Here is a 14324-nt window from a genome sequence, read left to right on the forward strand (position 1 = left end):
AAAATACATTAAGCAAGGAAATACAGAAAAACCAAAGTAATAAATTATATTAAACAAAACCAGAAAACATTGAGATTAACATTGAAATAACACTTACCGCGGAAAGGCAGGAGCTCCCGAGGGAATCCCCCAAGCTTGCGCTCGCTAGAGCGGTCGGATGTAAATAACGCCGAGCACACGCACGAAAATTCTGAAGCCGGCAGAAGACCGGAAATGGCCTGATCACAACCGACCAATAAGGTCAAACTTACCCTAGATTCCCGGTCCTTTTCGCCAATAGGAAATGGTAATTTTAGCAAATGGAATTGCATGACCGTATATGGTCATGTTAAGATACTTAGCAATTACACAAGTTCTGGAACATTACGATTACAACACCAAAAATTTCATCATTGGAAACCACATGTGTCGTACAGGGTGTCTCAATTTAAATAACCTTTTACATTTTTAAATCACATTACAAACATCAAATCAACCTTTGGACAAGTTACACCCTTGCTGACATTAATTTAAATTATTAACCACATAAATTTACAGAGTCCAGAGTTCTTATTTCTTCAATTCTCAAAATATTACAAACAGAAATTTAAAAAAACTTACATTTTCAAACTCTAACTTCTTGCAACACACAACATCCAGTTCCAGTTCTCCGTGCCACCACATATTACATGCTAATGTTATGTTTGTCCGTTTTTCTGATGACTTGTTTTAGTTTTCCAACTTTAGTTGCGTATTCACATTCAATGTGACCATAAAGTGTTTTTTCTTAGGTGGCAGTTTGGAGGTTTTGGGAAGCTCCGACTCTTCCCTGCGTGATGTTTCAGGCTCCCCGGAATACGAATGCCTGATTGCGTCGAGGAAGGATTGGTTACCTCCTGGGGTAGTTTCACAAGTGGTTTGCATCGTGCACAAGCTGAAATAGGCTTTAAGAAGATGTCACGAGTCAATCTTCGTTCTTACAACCGAGGCTGTTAGTCTCAGAGGTATAATAACAATACTAAATTATGCAAACTCTGTGTCCTAGGCAACGCTGTGAAGAACATACATAGTGCCAGTCTTCTTCGTGGTTTCCTTGACAGTCACGACAAATCAATCAATATGGCTGACACTTATGGCAGAGATAAATGTGATATCAAGTGCTTGTCTTCAGTGTGTTATCCTTGGATCAAGTTTAGGCTAAAATAAAATGGCTGCCACTGATGACACAAACATGATAGAATATTTGTGTCTAAAATCACTTAAACAACAGTACACATTATATTGTCATAAATACTGTTTGGAAACCATAAATGAAGTACTGTTCTTTCTTACGGATGTAAATAAGGCGCACACAAACTACGCATGATGTTAACTCATTGCGGCAATTGTTTTTTATTATTATTATTATTATTATTATTATTATTAGTTCATGGTATGTTGATTCCTTAAGATAATCTAAAATTCGCTAACAGTAATGAAAACCCATGAATGATTTTTTTAAGACCGTATTTGCTGTAATTGTGTTTAATTTAGAATGTGAGGCACTGCTCTTACTAAAATCTTGAAATTGATTTATTTGAAATCAATTCACTCATATAATTCCTACAGACTTTATCACATCTTCTTGACTTACCGTATTACGTTTACTGCTACCTATCTTCAGATGAAGAAAGAGCAAGAATATGATACAAGTGTTTTGATAACTACTTCTGTCTGTAGTGATTAAAGGGGGAAAGGAAAAATTGACTTTATATCCCACTCTGTTCTCATTTGAAGTATTTTATTTACAAGGGGAGGCTATGGCGCATGGGTGACCAATTCGATCCATCTTTGGTACACCAGTAGGATAACAGGTGCATGTAGTGAGACGCCCCCCGAGAAATTAATAAATAAAATATTCCAGTGCAGTTATGTGCATGCTATTTGCAAAAAAGGCAACAAGCTCGTGGTGCAGCAGCAAGAGCTCCGCTTCGTAAGCGCGTGATTGCTGGATTGAATCCCGTCGATGGATGATTTTTTCAAATATTTCACTTCTCTCACATATTACGGTGTCTTCAATAATATTCATTTTCACATCAATTCCATTAAATTAATTTTTTAGCGGGGAAAAGGGTTCTGAAAAAATCGTACAGGGACTGTTTGAAAAATTAATACTTTTATTCCCAGTGTTTTATACAACTTTTTTTACCTTATTTTTTATTCACTATCATGCTGTTTGTACGGCGAATTACAGCACGAACTAGGATTATATTGGTCATAAAAGCAGGGGAAATTATTATTGTGGCATCTTGCACAAGTGATAAATGCCGTATTTTTGCACGTTTTTTTTTTTTTTTTTTTTTTTGTTGCACATAAGTGCACTGGAATTTTTTATTAATTAATTTCTTGGAAATGGTTGAGAATTGCGTCTTACTACTTGCATCTGTGGTACTCCTGGTTATTCCCTACGCATGTACCAAAGATGGATTGAATCGATCACCCATATGCCATAGCCTCCCCCTGTTAGTGATGAGGCTTATCTGATAGGAAGGAGCTATGTAGTTTGTTCCAAAGTGTTTTGGGGATTATATACTGATAATAATAGCAGACTACTGTTGAAGTTGGGAGGAGAGAGAAAATCTTCAATCTCTTCAAATTTGAATAGATGACAAGTTTCATTTGAAAAAAAAAATTGAATAGGGATTGTTTTCTTGTTACCCAAAGGCAGTGCTCACTTGGCAGACTACTGTACTCAGTTGAATGAGACAATTGTGTTGTATTTAATGTCTTGGGTAACTTCCTAGATATAGAGTGCCAGATAATGGCTATCACCAGCTGCTGTGACCTGATCAGCAGCTTTATGCTCAAAAACTTTGCATTGTAATTTTGAACAGGATTCCACCTTGTTCACTTCAGGAAAATATTTTGAAATTACACCTTGTAAAAAAAAAAAAACCACCACCACCTAACCTTCTTTGTTCAAAATTATACAAGCATACAACTATGTACACCTTCACAGAAATCTTGCAAAATGTACATTTGTCAGGCATAGCTTGTTTTGTATGCACCTGTCTGCATAATAATGATTTTGCTATTGGCCACAGAAATGTTTTATATACACAGTTCAAAAAGATTAGGGGAACATTTTTTGTAACGTCTGGTATGTGAACGTTTATTTGGAAGATGGGGTTCCAATGGTCATACAGCACACCTTGAGACCTGAGCTACTCAGGGTATGTCAAATCGAAGTTATAATCCATATGTAGGTCTAGCCATGTATTAAAATGTCAGGTGACCCCTCAAAACAAAGTGAATAACAGTGTGTCCATGTGTCGTTATGAGGTACACGGACTACTGCGGTCATTTGAGCACCTTGAATGTAAACTAGCACATCCCATGAGACATCTTAACAAGGTTCAATTCGCAAGGACTGTCACTTTGATTCGTCGTGTTGCTATGGATCTCAGTGTCTCTCCGTCAGTTATTCAATGCTTGTGGAATCGCTACAGTGAGACAGGCCAGTTTACAAGAAGGGTTGGACAAGGTCGTGGACGCATGACAACCCCACAGGGTGACCGATATCTGACCACCTGTGCATTGCGGTGTCGTTCAGCAACTGCCAGATAACTCAACAGGACCTCAGGAGGGTCACTGGAGTCACCAGACAGTAAGGGACAGGTTAAGAGAAGTGTCCTTACGACCCAGATGTCCTGTTTGAGTGCCCCGTTTAACGCAGCAACATCGCGCAGCTTGCCTTCTGTTTCCCAGTACCCACGTCAACTGGCAGCTTCACCAATGAGACCTGTGTTGTTCACAGACAAGTCCAAATTTCCCTTGACACAGCGTGGTGGACATCAATGTGTATGGGGACGCCGTGGTGAGCAGAACATGGCAAATGTTGTCCAGAAAGGCGACCGATTCGGACAAGGTTCTGTGATGGTTTGGGGTGGCATCAGTATTGATGGCCGTACGGATTTTGTCATCGCCCGTGGTAATCTTACCGGTGCGGGGTACATCGGGCAGATACTGCTACAGCATGTGTTGGTTTCTGCATATGGTGTTGGCCCTGAATTCGTACTCATGCACGACAATGCCAGGGCTCATGTAGCGTGCATCACCAGAGCTGTCTTGCGAGAACTGGACATTCAAGAGATGGAATGGCCAGCAGTGAGTCCCGACGTTAATCCCATCGAACATGTGTGGGATAGGCTCGACAGATGTGTTCGTGGTAGTCCTGTTCCACCATAGACTCTCCAAGACCTCGAACAGGCTCTCATTGAAGAATGGGACCTGATACCGTAACATGACCTCCGTCAACTTATACGGAGCATGCCACGTAGGTGCCAAGCTGTGATAAATGCTCGTGGAGGATATACAGTACACCATACTGAAGCTCTCCAACTGTGATAAAAATCCTTATCACTTTGTTTTCGCTCCTATTTGGACATTTCCGTATGTGTTCTGAAAATGAACGTGAATTCATCGATGTTCTTTTGTATACTTCAATGGTAAAGAATAAAGGTTTAGTTGGTAATATACTTGGATGTGAAGTATTGTTTTGTGGAGCATGGCATAGTTCAAAAACATGTTCACCTAATTTTTTTGAACTGTGTATAATATACCTGCTTGTGTATGGCATATCAAAATCAAGTAATGCTTTAAAGTCCTATTTATTCAATGGTTTAGTATTATTGTTTTAATAAAAAATAAATCTGAATTTCTATTATAGTTACAATATCATGTGTTTGTTACTAACATTACAGTTAGTTAATTATATGATGTGGTCATATAATGCGTGTGATTTGAATATATGTAGAATTGCCATGCAGTTCATGTCTTAGCACTGTTAGTAATGTTCCTTCACTCACGGTTGCAGGATCTAATCTTGCTACTAGTGATTGACACTTTAAGAGTACTTAAATACAAGGGACCCATGTTATTACATTTACAAGCATGTAACAGAACCAACACTCCAGTGTTCCTTAAAACAGATAGTAGTTGAAAAAACATTAAATAAATAGCCTCGAGTGAGTCGGTCGTGGGTTAGGGCCGCGTAGCTGTGAACTTGCATTTGGGAGATGGTGGGTTCGAATCCCACCGTTGGCAGCCCTGAAGATTATTTTTCGTGGTTTCCCATTTTCACACCAGGCAAATGCTGGTGCTGTACCTTAAGCCACATCTGGAACCTCTCCTATCCTAACCTTGCGCATCCTTGCATTGCCAAAAACCTTGGATGTGAAATATATCAAACTTATTTCACTATGGCCCAATATCTTTATAGATCTGCTAGATTCTTCTCCATATGAGTAAGTCCTATTTATCGCATGTTTTAGTAATATCCTTTTAATACAAAATAAATCTGAATGTACATTAAAGTTATTCAATTTATGTGATATTTTCTGATGTTTATTTGTATTACTCTAACTATCCTAATTACTAATATATACTTGAATTTGGATAGGTCACTCAATGTTGATGCCATTATTCGGGGTGGACTGCGTAGGTATACGGATCAGTTAGGCCATCTATGGAATTCTCTGGCAGACTACTATGTTCGTAGTGGTCTCTTTGAAAGAGTAAGTATTAAACATAAATAGCAACAATCTGACTATTATTCTATGTTGTTAGAATATATAATACCCCTCACTTGATTGTAGCTTCAGATTTAGCATGAAAGTGTCTTAAACTCTCCAAGTACTGATTTCTACATTATATGCAATTAGATAATTACACGAAAATTGCCTTTTAGTATAACGTTTTTCATGGTTTATGGTAAACCTCTTAGGGGTACTTTCAACCAAATATACAGTATATATTTTGCGTCTTCAGTAGCTCTCTCTCAGGACTGTGTGTGCGTGCGTGTGTGCATGTGCGTGCATGCTTGCACGCTTTCTGTCCAGATGAATGAATTTTGAATTCAAATGAATCCCAGGTTGAGATTTTCACCTGAAAAGCCACGTAGAATCAAGGGCATCTGGCCTGAACCAGGGTGGCTCCAGTGAACCCATAAATAAGTGGGATAAATTGAAGAATTTTCGAACCCCACTGTCGGCAGCCCTGAAGATGGTTTTCCATGGTTTCCCATTTTCACACCAGGCAAGTAATGGGGCTGTACCTTAATTAAGGCCACGGCCGCTTCCTTCCCATTCCTAGCCCTTTCCTGTCCCATCGTCGCCATAAGACTTATCTGTGTCGGTGCGATGTAAAACAACTTGAAAAGGAAGAAAATTTTCTAGAATGTTAAAGATGTATTCCTTAGGGTTGGAGAATTCCTACACTTACGTTGATGTCTTCAATATTTTCTCTTTTCCTCTGCTTTTCTAGCTTTCTTACTTTTACACCTCCCACATCAAAACAAGATCTGTCTAGATGGCCCCTTAGGGAGTGTTAAAGCCTGTCTCCCCCCTCCTACCCTCCTCTGATGAAACTGTGAAGCAGTAACGAGATCTTTGGGGCTTGAGAAGAAATGGATGTAGAAGACCTGAAATTGATGAGAAGAGTGGCTGTCTATATGAAGAAGGCATTGTATAAAATTGTGGAGATTTTCCTCCTCCTTTTGTATTTTTTTGTTTGCCGGCATCTCTTTTTTCTATTGCTCCCTCTTCTGATGCTGACCCATCATGGTGTGTATCCTATTATGAGGGACCTGAAAAATTAGCATCTATTCGTTTCAAAATTAGCATCTATTTTTCCAAAATTAGCTTCTATTTACAAAGTTAAAATAATCGCATGGTATTATTAATTTTAACGATTCCAAGTTTATGAAGTGCAATTATTGTCCTTGGTTCACACACAATACAAATTCATTGTTCAAACTTCGGCATTGCTTTTTTTCAAATTGCACTGTCTGTCTGTCTGTCTGTCTGGCTGTCTGTCTGTCTGTCTGTCTGTCTGTCTGTCTGTCTGTCTGTCTGTCTGTCTGTCTGTCTGTCTGTCTGTCTGTCTGTCTGTCTGTCTGTCTGTCTGTCTGTCTGTCTGTAACCATTGTGTTGTAATGAGACAACACGCGCTTGCTATCTACATTGTTTGTTGGGGTCCACAACAACTCAAGACAGTATTTAGCAAATATGCTGAGCTCTGTCTGAACTGCAGTTAATCCAAGCATGACATCACATTTTTCACTTTCTTTCATCTTGGTTTGAATTGCATGTTTCAGAGAACAGTAACCAGACCAGATATTGTTTCGTGAGAAATCTGTTACTCCAAACAATTTCTCAAGCTCATGCATTTTATCAGTGTTATTCAAAATTATATTTTTTGGATACAAAGCTTGAGAAATTGACACAAAATGCTTATAGTTGGGGTCTTTAGATTTCTATGTGGCTAGCTTGCACTGTGAAGAATGAGCAGCTTTGACAAATGTGTCTCTACATGCAGCCTGCTGTTGAGGAGTGAGCTTAATCAAATCATCATTAGTTGCTGCAGAAAAATTCCCCTCACAAATGATGGTAGAACTGGCATCAAGGTTATGCAGTTTGGGGTAAAGGAGATGAGAGGCAGGATACAGAGACCCTTCAAGTTCAGTAAGGAGGTCATCCAATCCAGCTGCATGATCTGTGATAAAAACCATGTGGGAGTGAAGCCTATTCACTTCTCGGTCACTCAGATCAGTCAGGTACTTAATACCACAGTTGTTGATGTCTTTCATGTCAGACATCTTGAAAAATGTAACATCATTAAAGTAAGCACTCAAATAAAAGACAGCCTGAAACCAGCTATTCCATCGGGTTATGACAGGTGCAGAAAAATGCTTTGCTTCCTTTGAAGCACCATACTTTGATGAATTGTAAATAATTACATTTTGCTTTCTTGTGTTCAAAAATGCAGACTTTACCATCGCAACCACATGATTTAAATCTGTCATCACTGTGACCAAACTATTGCCATCCAAGCTGATCTTATATGCCCAGTACTGTACATGCATTAAATGATCCCCTATGATCACACTTAATGTTTCATAACACCGGGTCATGTACGGGCCACTGTCACTAACAAACACTTTAACTGCATCATATGGTACACTATAACTGCGCAGAGCTTCTAAAACACCATGAGAGCAGTTTGTAGCATTTCCTGCATCAAGATAGTTCACAGAAACAATGTGCAGCTCTCTTTTCGATCCGGCTGGGACTTGGAATATGATGATAAAAACCAACGACCCATTCTATCTGTAGTTTCATTACAGAGAATGTTGATGTTCTTCCCCACTAGGGCCTCTGCTGTTCTTTTCTGGTGATCAGATGTAACTTCTAGAAAGGAAGAAAGACCTCAAATGATAACAATATAATTTAAAATTACTGGATCAATTGGGTACAGTTAAGATAGTTCGATATGGAAATCGCATTCAAATTCGGTATCCTTCAATTTTGCACGTGGTTTCGATGTCGTAAATACTAAACAGTACCTGATCAATGAAATTGAAACTTACCCAGTAAATATACTTCACGTGGAGTTCTTAGCTCTTTGTTTTCCAGCTTTTCCAGAGGTATATTTGCTTTGGCAAATACTTCAACTGTGTGCTTCAAGAAGTATTTTGAGACACAGGAGATATTAGTCATAGGCCAGTACCAGGTCGACCAAGGGTAACCACCCCACAGCAGGACCAATGCCTGGCCTTAACAGCCCAACGAAATTGGAGTGCACCTGCAATACAATTGTCGGCGGAGCTTGCAGCCATCTCAGGGGTTGCCGTTTCCTGGCAAACTATGTACCGGAGGCTCAGAACAGCAGGGCTGTTTGCTCGACGTCCAGTGGTGTGTGTCCCTCTCACTCCAGCACAGAGACGGGCCCGTTTACTGTGGAGCCGTCAACATCGAAACTGGACCATGAATGAATCGAGGCATCTGCTCTTCACAGATGAATCCCGCTTCAGTTTGCAGAACGATTCCCTTCGCATATTAATCTGGAGAGAACCGGGTAGCCGATACATCCACAGGAACATCGTGGAACGGGACCAGTATGGTGGTGGTGGCGTCATGCTGTGGGGCGGCACCATGTTGAATGGCCGTACGGAACTGCACATCTTAATGGGTGGTCCAAGGGACACTGTTAACACTCGGAGATACAGGGATGAGGTACTTAGACCACATGTTCGACTCTTCAAAGGTGCGGTTGGTCCAGGCTTCCTCGTAATGGACGATAATGCCCGACCGCACTGCGCTGCTCAGGTGGATGAATTCCTGGCTGGGGAAGACATTCATTGCATGGGCTGGCCAATGATGTCTGCGGATCTGAATGCTAAAAAACATGCCTGGGCTGTATTGGGGAGACAAATTGAATTCCGCCAGCCTCCACCAAGGACCCTCCAAGACCTTCGCATTGCCTTTTCGGAGGAATGGGATCAACTGCCACAAGAGCTCTTGGACCATTTGATAGAGAGCATGCCATGTTGCTGCGAAGCATGTGTGGCCAATAGAGGTAACCATACACCCTATTAACAGAATATTTTGTTGTGGAAGTCATTGCCAAGTTTTGTTAGTTGTTGTCAAACATGTACCTTAGCTATTAGAACCTGACATATGTTGTGTGAGTCAGCTTCCATTTGTTCAGCAATCCGTCTGACATTCCTATCAGGTGGTATGTCTTCGTTTAGTGATTATGCTTAACTTTTGGACACTAATACAGTCAAGGTGGTAAATGGAAAAAGAACAGATACATTTGTAACAGTGTAAGAAGGGTGTACACCCTTTGTGCCTCACTAAGCACTTTTGCTAGAACACGTCATAAACGTGTGTAAATATTAGTATGTATTTCCTTGTATCATATTTTTAAGGCAAAAAGTGAATTTTTGGGTGTTAAGTTTGTGTGAAATAGACATTGGTAATCATTATTTTTACTTAAAACGAACCAGGACATGCAGCATTTGTATATAACGTGAGATTAGAAAATTTCATGTTAATGTAATAATAATAATAATAATAATAAATATTGTAACTGTAATATTGTACATAAAGCTCTATTTTTTAATATGTGGCATAGGAAACATCACCTCTCAAAAATAATGCAGTTTTTGGTAGTAAACATATTTTTTTCTTAATGTTTTTTTATCATGAAATACTTTTGCTTCAAAGAAAGAAAATATTTATTTGAATTATCACTTCATAAAATAAAAACTTATAAAATAAAGGTGGAAGGTTGGGTACCAATCCCAGCGGGAAGTTGGGTCGGCGAACAGATCAGTGCTGGGGGCTTCAAGGCTTACAACCTTGACAGTTAACAAATTGTTACTTGCGGGTAACCACCCTAAACTTTTTTCTTAACTCTCGCAACATGGAGAAAACGACCAACGGAAAAACTACCCCAGGTGGTATAAAATCCACCCCCAGTTTTGATGGGGCAAGCAAGCCTTTGGATTCTGGGGAGCTTGCACCTTCATGTGAGACGAAGAAACGTTTTAAGTTCTTGGCGATCATCAACATCAATTCCCTCCTAGAGACAGGAAAACTAAAACATACGCTAGATGTTTTAACTGAACACAACATCCTGATAACAGCCGTGCAAGAGACCAGATTCCTCGATCAAGAAGTGATAGAATCACGAGGTTATCGGATCTACAAAGGGCAACCCGGTGAAAGAGTGATGAAGAATGTGCCTCACTTGGGGACAGGCTTCATAGTTAGCAGCAAAATGATCAAGTCCATCATCTCCTTTTCATCTCCAAATGGAAGAACGTCCACTATAGCTTTTAAAACTCTCAACAAAGCATACGCAGTTGTCAACTTCCATGCACCTACTAATGACACCAACAGGAAAAATATTGAAAATGTGGAAACCTTTTGGAGGGTACTCGAAGAGACAATGGACCGGATCCCAAAGCACCACATAACTATTTTAATGGGAGACTTTAATGCCCAGATTGGCAAAGAGAGAAAATTCAAGAACATAGTTGGAGATTACCCAGCCCACAAGAGGACCAACAGGAATGGAGAAAGGCTGATTGACCTGTGCAGAAATTACAACTTAGTCCTCAAATGTACAGCTTTCAAACGCCTTCCTAAGAAAGCCATGACTTGGAGATGCCCTAACCCAATGCTTGGGGAATTCCAGCTGGACCACGTAGCCATCAGTAGAAGAAACAGCAAAGAAGTACTGAATGTCAAAGTATTGAGAAGTGCAAACATTGATTCAGACCACTATCTTTCTTTGATAAAAACCAATTTCATCCCTCTTAAAAGAAGCAGAGAAAACCACTGCATCAAGTCGCGAATTCCAAGGTTCAATCCAGCCAAGCTGAAAGATAACAATAACTTCACCGAGACCCTGGCTAAAAACAAAGACAAAAAAGATTGGCCCCAACTACAAGAAGGCACTAATAGATGCAGCGACAACCACCATCCCGGCGGTCAGAAAGAACAAACATCCATGGTGGACAACTACTTGTGACAAAGCAATAGAAGAGAGAAAGCAAGCATGGCTAAAATGGAACTGCAACAAAAGTCTGGAAAACCATAAAAACTTCTTAGAAGTTAGGAAAACTGCTACTAAAATTATCAGGAGCATGAAGAGGCAGTACAATAAAAATATCATTGAACAAGCAGAGAGGGATTTTCAAAGAAACAACACTAGAGACTTCTACCAAACTTTTAAATCTCAAATAACACCCTACTCAGCCCCTACATTTCACCTTTGGGGAGCTGGCTGAAAGCTGAAAATGAACAATGAAGAGTGCACCACAGTTCTAGCAGAGTATTTCAACAACCTTCTAAATTCAAGGGAACCCAAGGAGAAACTGCATTTCGAACCTCAGAATGTTACTAAGTCGGACTCTCTCCCACCAACAAAGGGGGAGATCCAGAAAGCCATTTCAGAATTGAAATGTAACAAAGCAGCGGGCGAGGATGGAATCACAGCAGAGCTCTGGAAATACGCTGATGAGGAGTCAATCCAAAGTATCCATGAAATCATATCAAACATCTGGGTGACAGAAGCGTTACCTAGCGACTGGACCTCAGCTATCATCCAACTGTTACACAAAAAAGGCGACAAATCAGATCTCAACAACTACAGAGGGATTTCCCTTGTATCAGTGACGTACAAGATACTCTCCAAAGTATTACTCACAAGAGTAGAGGCTCAACTAGACTCCTGCATCGGAGAGTACCAGGCTGGGTTTCGCAAGTCAAGGTCATGCGCTGAACAAATCCTGAACCTCAAAACCATCATCGCTTACAAAAACCTAAGCGCCTCACCCTACGTGGCAACATTTGTTGACTTTCAGAAGGCCTACGATTCAGTAGATAGAGAGTCACTCTTCCAGGCACTTGCTGAACTGGGACTAGATAAGAAAACCTTGAATCTAGTGAAAGCAACTCTTACCAACACTACAGCCAGAATCAAATTCAGAGGGGAAATGTCCCAGAGCTTTGAGATCAAAACAGGTGTTAGACAAGGGGATGGCCTGTCTCCAATCCTCTTTAACTGCCTACTTGAGAAAGTCATTCGTGAGTGGACAAAAATGCTAAAGGATGACTCTTGATTGAAAATTGGCTACAAGAAAGACAAGTTAACAGTTAACTGTCTAGCCTTCGCAGACGACCTTACACTCCTGGCATCCAGTGTGGAGGAAGCTACCCATCAACTATCCTCTCTCGACTATATAGCCGCTAAAGTAGGGCTGAAGATCGCCATCAACAAAACACAGTTTATCACCAACATCAAAGATGCACGCAAATCAATCCCACTGGGGGACAAAACAGTACAAAGGACTAACTCCTTCAAATACCTAGGAGAATGGATAACCCCAAACATGAATGAAGATCAGGCCATGAACAGCAGATGCATCAAATTGGAAAATGCCTACCACCTATGTAAGAGTATGTACAAATCCAAATCCCTCTCACTTAACATCAAAATCAGGCATTACACTACTGTAGTGAGACCATCGGTACTATACGCCTCAGAATGCCTAAACATGGTAAGAAAAGGGCAACTTAGAAAACTGGAGCTGAAGGAAAAGAAGATCCTGAGAAAAATCATGGGCCCTATTAAAAAAGAAGGCAAGTACAGAATCAGGCACAACAACGAACTGTACCAACAATTGGAGAGCATTACAACATCAATGAGGAAGAGGAGATTGAACTTCTATGGCCATGTCATGAGAATGGACAATCAGAGGCTCACCTCCAGAATCTTCCACACCATCTCTAGAGGGAAAGCGACTAATGCCAAGTGGGCAAGACTCGTCAGAAAAGACCTTCAAGAATTGGACATTGCTCCCAGTGAAATTTATGACAGGAATAGGTACAGAACGTTGATCAGAACATCAAACTCTCTCCAGTCACTAACAGAAAAAACAGTACGTCCGGGAGGAGGTGTGAAATGGACCCAGGAGCGAAAAGACTTTCACAGTGCAAGGATGAAGGAGTACTGGTCAAAGAAGAAAGCTGCTAGAGATAAGAACCACGTGGTCCATAGCAGGCCCAAACGGAACGAAAAAAAAAGGTGCATTAATTTACATCAGTAAAATGCCCAAAGCATTGCCTTCAAAACAAAAAAATGCCCATCCAATTTACATAAATTGAACAGAAATTATTACGAATAATTTACTGCATAGTAAAAAGTGCTCATTAGGCCTTGGCGGTATAGGCCAAGGGCACCACGTATTAGGTTGGCGGTCAAAGGGTTAATTAAGGTACAGTCCCAGGATTTGCCTGGTGTGACAATGGAAAACCACGGAAAACCATCTTCAGGGCTGCTGACTGTGGGATTCGAACCCACGATCTCCCGGATGCAAGCTCACAGCTGCGTGCCCCTGACCAATTCGCCCGGTCAGACATTATTGCTTCTTATTGAGGTAATTAAATAAAGTCAGGTAACTCACTTGTAAAAGCACCAGTGTTTCACCCCGGTGCGACTTGGGCTCATCATTTTGAAATCGCACCACTCCAAGATACTGGTGGGTTAGCACACCGTAGTGACGCCAGTGCAAGCTATCCTGTGATAAGCACCTCATTGCTGATGTATTAGGGAGATACTGTATTTACTCTGATTGTAAGCTAAAGTTCTTTTCTGGTTCAAATGATTCCCCTCGGCTGAGAACCGGTATCATTAACGCAGCTGGTAAAGTAGATGATACTTCATCGACACAGTAGGATAAACTTCTGAAAAATAATGCCAGAAGTAAGTCTCATCATCTTCAACAACAACCTGTTAAGATCCTTGCGTTTCTTCAATTTATTTTTTTTTCTCTGAAGAATGTTAGCTAACTTGTTAACTCTCATGAGAGTTATGAACAGTATAAATATAGAAGGCTGGTGGCCAAACCAAGTGGTTTTGGAGCACACTTCGATTCGTTTTGTTTGAATATGGGTGTAAAATTTGGTGTGTGGAATCAGCATATATACTCAGGTTTTCTCAACATTTGAATT

General features: G+C 40.5%; 1 protein-coding gene across 3 annotated transcripts in view; it reads left to right on the forward strand.

The window, feature by feature from the left end:
• The window catches only part of fand (Pre-mRNA-splicing factor SYF1 fand), a 235098-nt gene that overhangs the window by 105569 nt on the left and 115205 nt on the right, over positions 1-14324 (forward strand). For all 3 annotated transcript variants that reach the window (XM_067145461.2, XM_067145462.2, XM_068227497.1), the window contains one exon: positions 5420-5534. In XM_067145461.2, coding sequence (XP_067001562.2) covers positions 5420-5534 — 115 coding nt within the window. The remainder of the gene's footprint in view (positions 1-5419; positions 5535-14324) is intronic.

Source organism: Anabrus simplex, chromosome 4 (genome assembly GCF_040414725.1).
Source record: "Anabrus simplex isolate iqAnaSimp1 chromosome 4, ASM4041472v1, whole genome shotgun sequence".
Lineage (NCBI taxonomy): Eukaryota > Metazoa > Arthropoda > Insecta > Orthoptera > Tettigoniidae > Anabrus > Anabrus simplex.